Source organism: Staurois parvus, unplaced genomic scaffold (assembly GCF_062004578.1).
Source record: "Staurois parvus isolate SC_StPar_1 unplaced genomic scaffold, SC_StPar_1.0 ptg000155l, whole genome shotgun sequence".
In the NCBI taxonomy this organism is placed as follows: domain Eukaryota; kingdom Metazoa; phylum Chordata; class Amphibia; order Anura; family Ranidae; genus Staurois; species Staurois parvus.
In genome coordinates, this window is record NW_028317951.1 from 8945192 (window position 1) to 8959106 (window position 13915).

Below are 13915 nucleotides of genomic sequence, written 5' to 3' on the forward strand. Positions count from 1 at the left end.
GGCCAGGCTTAAGGAGAAATTTTTGATGAAAAAATTACACCAGACGGGGTGCAGAAACATCAGTGGAAGGAATCCAACACCTCTCCTCAGGGCCATAGCCCTTCCAGTCAATTAGATACAAGAGCTTCCCTCTGATGAATTTAGAATCCAAGATTTGCTTAACTTCATACTGATCCGAAGTACTCACTATTGGGGAAGGATGACGATGAGGATGGGAAAACCTGTTGATGATATGCGGTCTCAGAAGAGAAACATGGAAAACATTAGGGATTCTCAAATGTGAAGGGAAACAAAGTTTAAAAGCAACAGGATTGACCTGACGAAGGATGGTAAAGGGACCAATGAACCGAGGAGCAAATTTCATAGAGGGATCTTGTAGATGGATATTCTTGATAGAGCCAAACCTTGTCACCAGGGAAAAATTTGGGACCACCTGGCAATGACAATCTGCAGCTATTTTGTACTTGGAAGCTGACAGATGTAAGTTCTTGGAAACATTTGCCTCAGAAGGGGTAAGAATGGGAGAACATAAGACAGGAAGCTGGGCTGGAACAGACACCAATAACCAGGATGAAAGGTCTGGTGAGGAGGCTGCCAGGAAGCACACAGGAGTAGGCGTGAAGGCTTTGATTTATACAGTGGGCAAAACAGGCTGTGCAGAACAGGAACCTGGGGTATTACAGGGGACAGAGGGCACCATAGGGTGTATGGGGGCGGGACAGGGGACAGAAGGCACAGTAGCTACTAATGTGGAAACCGCGGCTGGGTCCAAAGCAGCTGAAGGGAGTTTTGGGGTCTCTGCAGGCAGGGCACACGAAGCTGGGAACTCAGATGGTACAGAGGTCACAGATGTTGGGGTCTCCACCCATCCAGAAAGTAGTGAAATAGGAGCTCTGAGCTGCACAGTATGTAAAGGGACCGATGGTTTGGGCAGCAAAGAGGGTAAGGAACTAGAGGTGGACAGCACCGGAAGGGGCCCGCAATAGAAGTAGGCAGGGGAGCAGGTTTACTACAAGAAACATCTTGTAAGGCCTGGCAATGTTAAGGGAGCATTGGAGAGGTGGTGGCCTCAGCCACGGGTACAGTGCGTACAGTGCAAGGTGGGAGCACCTTAGGGAGACAAGTCCGATTGCATTTTGACCCCCAGGACAATACTTGGCCAGAGTTCCAGTCAAGATTGGGTGAGTGTTTCTGCAACCATGGAAGTCCAAGAATGATGGGACTAGAAGACTTAGGGAAGATCATGAAGGAGATTTCCTCAAGATGAAGAGCGCCAACATGCATAGTTATGGAGGTGGTTCAGAAGCGTAGAGGTCCTAAGGCCAAGGTAGAGCCATCAACTGTAGATACTGATTGGGGTGTCATCAAGGGGACAAGAGGAATGCCTAATTCAGTGGCCAAAGATTGCTTGATGAAGTTCCCGGCTGCCCCAGAGTCCACATAAGCAGAAACCTGGTACGAGTTCAGTGCCCAATGAATGGAGACAGGTATGATAAATTGAGGGAAGGTGGCGGTATTCAGGTTCTGGTCTAGATCACCTCCCTCAGAGTGACCTAGACCTGAGTTTCCCAGACGGACAGAACAGGACTTAATTATATGACCTTCAGACCCACAGTAAAGGCATAGACCAAATCTTAGGCAATACAATCACTCTTGTGGAGTGAGGTGTGTACGGCCTAACTGCATAGGCTCTTCAGATGTCGGTACAATTGCAGAGGTAAGTTGATCAGGGGTTTTCTGGAAAACAGGAGCAAATGAACCCACTGGGGGTGACGTGGACGATCCCTTTCCAGATCTTGCTCCTGGAAGTGGATATTGATTTGGATGCTAAGAGCAATCAAGTCATCCAGGGTGGTGGGTATGGTTCTTCCACCTAGTTCATTCTTAATATGGTCTGCTAGACCCTGCCAAAAGGTTGCAGAAAGGGCCTCATTATTCCATGCCAGTACCAAAGCTAAGGCGCGAAACTGAACTGCATATTGTCCAACAGTCATGCTACCTTGACAAAGCCGAAGAAGAGCTCCTGTGGCAGATGAATTCTTGCCGGGCACATCAAAGGTTTTACAGAAAGCTTGCAGGAAGGCTGAGAGGCTGAAAACAGTTGGATCTTGACACTCCCACAGTGGTGAGGCCCAAGCCAGTGCTTCACCATAAAGGAGAGAAATCATGTACGCCACCTTGGAACGGTCAATAGAAAAATGGTGGGCTGCTGGCTCAAAGTGAATTGAGCACAGATTGATGAACCCCCGACAAGCTTTGGGATCACCAGAGAAGCAAGGCAGTGGAGGCAGCTGGCATTTCGAAAGACTGTATTCCACTGGAGGAACAGTGGGGGTTGGAACAGCAGGAACCAGAGCAGGAGCCGGGACAGGAGCAAAAACAGAGGAGGAGGAAGTGGACACAGCCTGCAGCTGATCCAACCGGGAGGAGAGTTCCTGCGGACAGTGCATAATTTGTTCTTGATAGGCCTGATGGACATCGACTCTCTGTGCCAAGCACTGAAGTTGTTCCAGGAGAGGCTGTGGTGTCTCCAAGGAGCTCATGGCCTGAGCAAATTATCAGCACCTGTGGTAGTGAGCTCCTTTTGATACTCAATTTGGGGATCCCCAGAGCGCAGAGTCTAAGCCCCAGCCTGCTTCTTCACCAAAGCCCATGATGGTGGGGATGGACTTGCAGCAAGCTGGGACCAGGTTGCCGCCCCCAGGTATGCCCAGCTGTGGTTGAGGAGACCGCTCGTAGGAGCAAAGTATAATGGGAGGAGATAAACGGAATCCAATAGGCTAGCCGAGGTCAGGACAGGCGGAAAAGTAGCAAGGTCAGAGAACGAAGCCGGGGTCGGTACACAAGTAGTCAATGTAGGATTCATACAGTAGCAACACACAGGAGCTCCAACAACTAGGAAGTTGCTCAGGCAAAGTGGCCTAGTCTGAGCATGTCTTATATAGGCATGCAAACCAGGAGGCGGGCCAGGAAGTGATGGAAGGGAAGGAAATAAAACCCAGAGGACAGCAGCCGATGCCCATAGATGAGCACAAACACATGAGAAGGAATCAGGAACAGGACTGCAGCAAGCAGGTAAGAACACAAACAAGAAACTGCAGGCTAACTTGTGACACAATGTTTGGCTAAGGATAATTGGCGTAAGAGGGATTGTCTGGCACAAACAGAGCCCTTCTTTAAATGAGCGCCCATGGAAATACAGAGGCCTCTAATGACGGCCTTATGGTCCTCCCAGAGGATTGAGGATGAAGATACCAAGCCAACATTGAGATGAAAGTAAGCATCCAAGCTCCTAGTGAGCTCCTTTCGAAGTTGTTCCAAGCGCAGAAAGCTCTTATTGAAGCGCCACTGGCAGACCTTAGGGGAGGAGTTAGGGAGAAGGAAATCAAGTGACAATGAGGCATGGTCTGAACAAGTCATCGGGTTCATCCCCAAAGAAACCAAAACAGGGATTAGGGGAGCGATAACAAAAAAATTATCCAATGGAGAAAACATGCGATGTGGAGTAGACTAAAATGTGAATTGCCCATGGAGAGGATGTTTGACCTGCCAGGTGTCAAAGATACGATGCTCCCGAATCAGTTTGCGGAAAGATGTTGAGGAGGAGCATAGCCTCTTCGATGGAGTGGGGGCAAAGAGCACTTTCCTATCCTTATGGGGGGACATAACTAAGTTAAAATCCCCCCCAACAATTATGCATGGAGTAGTTAGGGAACATTACTTATCTAGAGTTTGAGAAAGAAATAACAACTGACCAGAGTTGGGTGCATACAGATTCAAAAGTACAAATGGAGAGCCCTTGTACATACATTCCAACAAGATATAGCGACAAAGTAGGTCAACCCGAGAGGAGGAGACCCTCAGGAAGCATCTTTTCCAGATCAAAAGAGCTACTCTGGCTTTCCCGTGGGGATCAAAAGCTGAACAGGATTGTGGAAAGCTCTAGGAGGCAAAGCAAAAAGAGCCATCCTGTTTGAAATGGGTGTCCTGAATGAATATATCTGCTCCCAAGGATCTGAACCCCTCCAGAGCCATCCACCGTTTTTGGACTGAATGTCCTTTGACATTTTATGACAGCAGCCTTAAAGCCATCATGAGACAGTAATGGGTGTGGCAGCTGTGCAACCTGAGCATGCAGAAAAATTATCATCCATGAGACAAGACACAAAACAACAGAAATAGACAATCAGGTGATTAGCATGGCAACAGGCCTAGTACAAACAAATGTATCACACAGAACAGAAGCTGCAAGGGTTACGGCTGGAAAAAAAGATATCATCAGAGATATGTACCTGGGATATTGGAGATATCCTGAGTGCTCAGAGCTGAAAGCCTGACGAACAAGGGGGCAACACGGCAGCTGACCCTAAATGACAGGTGCCTACCTCAGTAATCCACATAACAGCTGTAATCAGGACATACTAATTAGGGAGATATAATGGAAGTTTTTAAGGGACACAGGGGTGCATAGACGCTCAATTAACATGGCAGAAAACCTGACACTTAAAAGAGTCAGGTGGTGGAGCCCACTGAACCAGGAAGTCGAGGTCCTTGGGGAGTGCGTGGAAACCTCTTCTTCCCGGGTTTAGCGGGTGTCCAGATCTTGCGTGGAGTAGCAGAGGACCTGGATAGTGTAGGAGGTTGCAGAAAGGCCTCTTCCGGCAGGGGAGGGAGTCCCAACTGTTTAAAGAAGGAGTCCGCTTCATGCAAGTCATGGAGTAAGACTTAAGCATTATCTATGGAGACAACAAGCTTAAAAGGAAATCCCAACCGGACAAATCTTTTTGCCAAAGTGAGCAAGGTTTCTTTGCTGTCTAAGTAGTGAAAACGAATGATAACATCTCTGGGCCTAGTGCCCTCAGGAGGCTTCGGGCCTAATAATCTATGGGCCCGGTCCATGCGCCAATCAACATCTGGGACTTTGGGGGCCAGAGTAGAAAACAGAGACAGCAAGTAATGCTGAAGTTGGGAGGCAGGGACCATTTCAGAGATGCAATGAACACGAATATTCTGGCAGTGTTCCCTGTTTTACAGGTCTTCCTGCTGAAGCTGTAATTGAGTCATGTAATGTTTCAAATTCATATTATCCTCTTCCAGGACATGTTCATATTGCACCAATTTGTCAAACTTTGATTCAAGGTGGTCTGTGCAATCTCTCAATTGGGTAATCTCCCCCCTAAGCTCCTGAGTCAGTTTCCCAATTTCAGCAGAGATAGTGCGGGTAATATTGTGTTAAAACACTTGCAGTTTGTCCTCCAGGATATCCACTGTTAGAGAGGGGACCACTGAAATAGGAAGCAATGCAGCAGGGGCATCTGTGTCTGTCCCCTCCATTTCAGCAGACCCTCCAGAGTACTCATTCGGACCGCCACAACTACTCGAGGAAGGGGATGCAGACCTAGTAAAGAAGTGATCCAGCATGGAAGGTCTCGGATCTGGAGGAGGAGGCGTGGGTGGCTTCCAATGCCCGATTTTGCCCATGGGTGTGCCTGAAGGTGACCTGACTTGGTGGAGAGCACTCCAGGGTCTGTGGCTGCTGCAGAAGAGTAACGGGAGGTCTCTGAAGGCTGAGGATCGGCAGAGCTCACCCTTCACACATCCGCCATCTTGGGATAACGTGCATGCACCCCCTCTATTATGACACATTTAATTGCTAGTGTGCCCTCCAGAAATCACAGATCCAGACTCCAGTCCCTGCCACATTCATTGCACCATCATCTTTGCTGCTGCTGCTTCTTCTGGGTTCTCAGTGCTTGTGTTCAGCCATTAAGCAACCACTTTTTATTTAACTCCTGCACAACTGTGCATAAGTTACATTGTCTCAGATGCCCACATCTATTGCGGAGAATGATCTGGGATGTACAATGCACAGTGAATGTTCCTCGAGAATCAACAAACACCAGAAGCATGGAAGCAAGGATTCTTTTAAAAGATTTTGCATGACTTTTCTGTCAAGAAACTCTCAACAAATATTTTACTTTATGGTTTTGTAGGAGGTTTATAGCTCTTCCCTGCCAACAGACTCTACTAGCAGATTTGTAATACTGCTAGGTTTAACTAAGAAAATAAACAGAATGTATTATAATTTGTTTAACATTCAAATGTGTATCACTTAAGCAACTATTTCTGTGCTGATAACTGCCAAAAAAACAATTTTATAGTAACATGAGTATATACCTTATCAGCAGTGAATGTTCCCAGGAAATAGTCCTTATTCTCTATTGAATCTGCAAGAGAACATATTACCAGTCAGGCTACATTATAACATATATCTTGCCTTTGTTTTGCCTTATTGACATTTACCACTTCTGAATTTTAAATCCCACAATAAACTGCTGCCACAACTCATAAAGGCTGATTTTAAGGCAAACTAGAAATAGTAGAATATTATTTCTCTTCTATTTCCAGTAAGTATCTTCTATTGTTTTATATTCAGCATTTGCTCTTACCTATGTTTTCTCCATCATCCCAGAAAAGATTGCCATGTGCTTTTCCATAATCATCCAAGGCTACCAGAAGTCCCATAAACTTCTTACGACTGCAAATATAACAGAGAAATAACATGAGATATCATTGCTGAAGTTTTTATCAGCTTTAAATCATATTTTCCTATTACATAGGTCTTCACTTTAGGTGTATTATGAAATAATGTCCCGGTGTGCAAATGTTTACATTTTATTTAATATGGTCACATGCTCACTTCCTCACCTACAACATATCCCCAGACTGTGTTTGATAATGCTGAGGAACTGTCAACATCCCAAAGCCTAAGGACAGCGATAAAGCCTTTCTATATTGAGGGATAAGGTAAGGAATAGACTTCATCCCTGCACCCCTAGACTACTAACCACTTCAAGACCGAAATTTTATATATATATATATATATATATATATATATATATATATATATAGCAGTTTTCAGGTGGAATACTGGGGTTATGGCTGCAACTGGATGCCATAACCTTTGTATTAAAATTTACAGCAGCCGCTGCTGTTTCTACTAAAAGTGATCTGAGAGGCTGATTTTCCACTGGATTGCTTCTTTAAGCAGAGGGAGGAATCACTTCATTCCCCTTCACCTGCCACTTTCCGATGGTTATTCGGCTTACCTACCTGATCGGTGAGCAGTGGAACCAATCTGGTGATCGCGGTGGCAGGGCATAGAGATTAGCTGAGGAAAGATGGCCTCAGCTAATCTCTATGATCTAGGAGGACCAGAGCAACATCATGACTTCACTTGCAGTTCCAGCCAAATGTAAAGAAGGCCATTTTTTTTAGGAAAGCATTAGATCAATGTTTTTTTTTTTCGGATCTAATGCTTTCCATTGTAGAGGAGAGATGTGTATAGACTCCAGATCGCTCCAAAAAGAGGACCAGTCATAATTTGTTATCACAAGGGATATTTACATTTGTTGCGATAGCAATAAAAGTTATTAAAAAAAACCCAAATTTAAAGGGAAAGTGTAAAAAAATAAAAAAATAAAAAAAATGTAAAGTGTCCCTATCCCCCCGTGCTCACACCCCACATGTGAGGTATCACCGTGCAAGCGAGAGCAATAATTCTAGCACTAGATCTCCTCTAACTCTAAACTGGTAACCTGTAAAGGCTTTTAAAGTATCGCCTATGAATATTTTTAAGTGCCGTTTGGCACCATTTCATGAGTGTGCGCAATTTTAAAGCATGCAAGTTAGGTATCTATTTACTCGGTGTGACATCATCTTTCAAATTTGACAAAAAATTGGGTCATATATTGTGTTTCTTTTAAATAAATATTTTCCAAAAAAACTGAGTTTGAAAAACTGCAAATACCATGTGACATAAAAAATTGCAACGGTCGCTATTTTATTCTCTAGAGTCTCTGCTCATATTAATGTATATACATTTATATTATAGTTTTGGGGGTTCTAAGTAGTTTTCTAGCAAAAAAATACATATTTTTACTTGTAAACAAAAAGTGCCAGAAAATACTTGGTCTTTAAGTGGCTAAATAAGCATTTAACCCTTTCAGTGTAGAAGGGAGGGGGGGAAGGGAGCCACTGCAAGGGTAGATTTTGTCTTATTCTCTGAGTTCAATCAAAGCTTAACATAAAAGTCTGAAGAAGAAAAAAAAAGCATGGTTTAAAAAGAAAAAACATCCTCAAAAGAAGGGGTCTATTACCTAAGGACACTAGCAAAAAAGAAGTCTCATTGATGTGTGGGGTTATATGAGTGTGCACTAAGAGCGGCCCTAGCAAAGTTCTTTGCCAGTGTCCAATGACCCGAAAGTAGCCTGTATATAACGCATGGTCTATGACTACAATCCTGTAGTTTATGATTAAGATACACTTTTTTATTTTCCTTGCATGTGATTGGGTATTCTTTGCAAAGAAAATTTTCACCAAAGCTAAGGAAAATGCCCTTGCTGAGTGAACAGTCTACAGTCAGGTCCATAAATATTGGGACATTGACACAATTCTAACATTTTTGGCTCTATACACCACCACAATGGATTTTAAATGAAACAAACAAGATGTGCTTTAACTGCAGACTGTCAGCTTTAATTTGAGGGTATTTACATCCAAATCAGGTGAACGGTGTAGGAATTACAACAGTTTGCATATGTGCCTCCCACTTCTTAAGGGACCAAAAGTAATGGGACAGAATAATAATCCTAAATCAAACTTTCACTTTTTAATACTTGGTTGCAAATCCTTTGCCGTCAATTACAGCCTGAAGTGTGGAACGCATAGACATCACCAGACGCTGGGTTTCATCCCTGGTGATGCTCTGCCAGGCCTCTACTACAACTGTCTTCAGTTCCTGCTTGTTCTTGGGGCATTTTGCTTCAGTTTTGTCTTCAGCAAGTGAAATGCATGCTCAATCGGATTCAGGTCAGGTGATTGACTTGGCCATTGCATAACATTCCACTTCTTTCCCTTAAAAAACTCTTTGGTTGCTTTTGAAGTATGCTTTGGGTCATTGTCCATCTGCACGGTGAAGCGGCGTCCAATGAGTTCTGAAGCATTTGGCTGAATATGAGCAGATAATATTGCCCGAAACACTTCAGAATTCATCCTGCTGCTTTTGTCAGCAGTCACATCATCAATAAATACAAGAGAACCAGTTCCATTGGCAGCCATACATGCCCATGCCATGACACTACCACCACCATGCTTCACTGATGAGGTGGTATGCTTAGGATCATGAGCAGTTCCTTTCCTTCTCCATACTCTTCTCTTCCCATCACTCTGGTACAAGTTGATCTTGGTCTCATCTGTCCATAGGATGTTGTTCCAGAACTGTGAAGGCTTTTTAGATGTCGTTTGGCAAACTGTAATCTGGCCTTCCTGTTTTTGAGGCTCATCAATGGTTTACATCTTGTGGTGAACCCTCTGTATTCCCTCTGATGAAGTCTTCTCTTGATTGTTGACTTTGACACACATACACCTACCTCCTGGAGAGTGTTCTTGATCTGGCCAACTGTTGTGAAGGGTGTTTTCTTCACCAGAGAGAATTCTTCGGTCATCCACCACAGTTGTTTTCCGTGGTCTTCCGGGTGTTTTGGTGTTGCTGAGCTCACCGGTGCGTTCCTTCTTTTTAAGAATGTTTTTGCTATCTCTCTGATGGGTTTGTTTTGTTTTTTCAGCCTAATGATGGCTTGCTTTACTGATAGTGACAGCTCTTTGGATCTCATCTTGAGAGTTGACAGCAACTGATTCCAAATGCAAATAGCACACTTGAAATTAACTCTGGACCTTTTATCTGCTCATTGTAATTGGGTTAATGAGGGAATAACACACACCTGGCCATGGAACAGCTGAGAAGCCAATTGTCCTATTACTTTTGGTCTCTTAACAAGTGGGAGGCACATATGAAAACTGTTGTAATTCCTACACTGTTCACCTGATTTGGATGTAAATACCCTCAAATTAAAGCTGACCGTCTGCAGTTAAAGCACATCTTGTTCGTTTCATTTCAAATCCATTGTAGTGGTGTATAGAGCCAAAAATGTTAGAATTGTGTCGATGTCCCAATATTTATGGACCTGACTGTATATGCCTTTTGTAAATCAACCCAGGTATGTATAACGATCAAGGTGAGTGGCTCAATTAGTCAGAGACGCATATGGATTCCTGCACTCCAGGCTGCAGCAAATTTATAGCATTAAAATGGAAGTTAAGTAAATTTTTACACAATTGCTGAAATGCAGGGTAATTATGACAGAAGAGACACTATTGGTCTCTTCTTATATAAATGCATCCTCCTGCCTGTCAACCTTCATGTACATTGTGCCATGCATGCGCAGCTCAGCAAACATTTATGGGCCCGAACCAAGTCGGGGCAACGTGACTCCCATGCACGGGAGTGATGTCATCGTGGTCTGGCCTATTGAAAGGCACGGGACCTGGAGGAAAGACCGGGGGCGAAGATGGAAGTGCCAGGGGACCCACTGGATCAATCCCACCACAGCCAGGGGCGGACTGACAACTCCTGGGGCCCCCGGGCAATAGGGGATCATGGGGCCCCTGTGTCCTTGCCCAAACTCAAAAAAGCCTATGAAAAAGGTACCAGGGGCATCTCATGGGGCCCCCTACTGACCCCGGGCCCTCGGGCAGTGCCAGAGTTTTCAAATGGTCAGTCCGCCCCTGACCACAGTGCTGGAGGGCACAACTTGACAGGTAAGTCTGCCATAATGTACGAATATGCCATGCATACTAGCACATTATGGCATAACCCACCTAAGGGGTCCTAAAAATGTTTACAGTGGAGTTTACTACCGTTTTAAAAAGGTGACCCCAGCTGGTTTTTAATAAGAAGAATGATCAGCCGCACACCAGAAGATTGATGAAAATAGTGTATATTTATTGATCCATAGGACACACAAATCACCAGGACATGAATACAGGACCTGTTAATGCGTTTCACACAATCTCGTGCTTGATAAAGCATGAGATCATGTGAAGCGCGTTAACAGTTTCTGTATTCATGTCTTGGTGTTTTGTGTGTCCTATGGATCAATAAATACACACTATATTCATCAATCCTCCAGTGTGCAGCTGACCATTCTTCCTGTTGCATTGTGTGTGGTGGCGAGCCAAAGCCTGCACCTATCGAGGATTGATCTGGATTGTTTGCCTCAGTGGTATATGTCTGTTCTTTGCTTTTTAATAAACAATAAAATATGCTGCAGCCCAAAGTGTGGTAATTAATTTTATTTCTGTCATGGTATAACTAGTAGTAGTTTTCACATTCAGCTGACCTTGATCTGTAATGTCGACAATGTTTTTCAGCGTATCCAAGTAGCTTTTTTGTGGCCCTATAATTAACAGGAACATACTCCAGCATTTATAGCCACACTGCAGCCAGTATTTCAGTCACCTTAATCCAATCACAATGGAATGTTTCAAGGCATTTTGTATTAAGGAACCCGAATTACCTACGAGGCTCTAAATGATAGTATGTTTTTGACACTTACTGTTTTTGCTAATTACTAGAACTGGAAAAGTTACTTAGACAAGCCATGTAATGGCTAACATTACAGAAGAAGCCCGGTTAAAGAAGCCCGGAGAATAGACCAGACCACATTCCAGAGGGTTTCCTGGATTCAAACCTTAAGAGGGGTTATCTCTTACATGCTTATATTGATTGCGCATTTGGTGAGTGCGTAGTCTTATATCATTTTGGATATCACCACGTTTATATTCGTCATAAGAGATCCTCATGATCCTCTCAACACTGGGATATTGTGGACTGGGCACTCACGAATATTACTGAATAGTCACGATACAGTGACCTATATCAATTATGTGTGGACTTTACACTTTGCACTTTAATGTGTTTTGCACCATAGTGTGTTATTCATAATTAATCTATGCACACAGAGACACTTGTTTTTACAGTGTTTTTAGCATTTTATTCAGTTTTATTTGATGTATTATTTATGATTCCATAGCACTGCACCCCCTGCTTATTTATTGATTTTTGAGGTTGTTTGGTACCTTTGGTGTTCAGCGGCTCCAGCGACTTTTTAGCGCTCACCTATTCATTACTTGTGTTATATAGAAACTGTGGTTTTCACTCACCTGTAAACAGTGTTGTTGGCTGTTTCCTGCCATGGTATGATGTATCCACCTCTAACATGGAGAGGTATGTATTCCAGTGGAGCTGACAAATTCACCCAAGCTCCTCGTGCTTCAACTACTGCACCCTATGATGGAAAATACGTATGTTAAAAAAGATGGAGGTGTTTTAGTTTGTATGTCAATTTCTTAGTACAACACGTAATCTTTTAAATTTCTAAACCATTCTTTTTAGAAAAGGAATCTCTATGGTACCTTTTAAACCCCTTTTTTCCCATTTTTTGCACACATTGAAATGCACATTTTAGGCCCAAAATTTGGAACCCCCCACCCCCCTTCCCCAAGACATAATATATATTTTCTGAAAGCAGAAACCCTGTAAAATAAAATGGTGGTAGTTGCAATTTTTATTGCCACATGATATTGGCATACATGTTTATTAAACCTAAATTGCAGACAGCTTTTATTAAAGAGATACCTTGCAATTTTACTTTTAAAAGAGGGGTGGAGAATTACTGTTGTAAAAATAAATGTAATGGCACGAAATTGGGTGGTTATATGTTGTTTGGGCATTAGGTTCAAGAATCCCCACGGTTTTTAAAAAAAGCCTTTCCCCAAGGCAATCATTATTTTCATGTGTAGGCACACCTGATTCATACATTTATGCATGTATGTGCATGTATGTGGGGTAAGAGATTTTATAACTCATGGGCCCACAGGAGCTGCTCCATAGCTTGGAATATATAGCCTGGGGTAGTCAGGTGGGGGGTTGTTATCTTTGGTGGTGTGTGGAAGTTTTTGGGTGGCTCTATAACTATCAGAATCACTTTCAACAAAAAGGGACAGTGAGTTTGCTAAATATACAGCAGTCAGGAGTGAGTTTAAAAGCTCATGCTGCTGCCAACGTAAGCTTTACTTTGCAGCAAAAGGTTTAATAGAAAATAGAGATATAAAAATTCTCAGGATCATTTTCGACATTGGTTGTTTTCTGGATATTATGAACTTGTCCTACATTACATCATACATTTAAAGTGGGAGTAAGCTCCATTTTTTGCTTTGTACCTACAGGTAAGCCTATAATAAAGCTTACCTGTATGTACCGTGAATATCTCCTAAACATGCATTGTTTAGGAGATATTTACATATGAAGCAACTGGCACATGTGCACTGCACTCTCAATGAACATCAAGTCATCCATTAAAAGCAGTGGAGCGGCTGTGACTCCCATGCACAAGAGTGACGTCATTGCTGCTTGCCCATTCAAGCAGCTGGAGGCGGAGAACCTGGAAGGAAGACCAGGTGAGGAAGGATTCCCTGCAGTGACAGGGTGCTGCTGGAGGGTTCAGTTTCACAGATAAATCTGTCATAATGTGCTAGTATGTGGTGCATACTAGCACATTATGACTTTACCTTGCAGGGATTTTTTTTCTCAAATGCGGTTTACTACTTTAGGAATGAACAGAGGACCTTGTGTAGATTTTATTGTGTAATACCATCCTAAACTTTAATAAATGTATAGAACAGCCAGGGTTTATATTTAGATATTATTTTTCATAAAAGTAACAAATAATTAAAAAAACCAGGGGAAAGACCCCTATTTTTAGAGATCTGAAAGGAAGAACTGTATCAAAGTGTGGGGGCACCTTAGTGAGATCTCAACGTTTTGTCATCTGCTTCTGTCTTTTTTTTTTCTGCTTATGATTTACATTACATATTTTGCATTTGTTGCTGTATATTTAGATTTGTGATGGTTGTTTATTGCTCTTGTGGTTTGTTAAAAGTGCAACAGAATTTTCACTGCTAAATTGATAATCTCTAAATAGCTGCAATAGACTCAAATCTCCCAGTTTTAACA

At 43.0% G+C, this 13915-nt stretch overlaps 1 protein-coding gene across 2 annotated transcripts in view; it reads right to left on the minus strand.

Moving 5' to 3' along the window:
- SI (sucrase-isomaltase) overlaps positions 1-13915 on the minus strand; it is a 302245-nt gene that overhangs the window by 6843 nt on the left and 281487 nt on the right. For both annotated transcript variants that reach the window (XM_089675454.1, XM_089675455.1), the window contains exons 66-68: positions 12064-12188; positions 6450-6538; positions 6178-6227 (exon numbers count right to left, since the gene is read on the minus strand). In XM_089675454.1, the coding sequence (XP_089531580.1) occupies positions 6178-6227; positions 6450-6538; positions 12064-12188 (264 nt within the window). The remainder of the gene's footprint in view (positions 1-6177; positions 6228-6449; positions 6539-12063; positions 12189-13915) is intronic.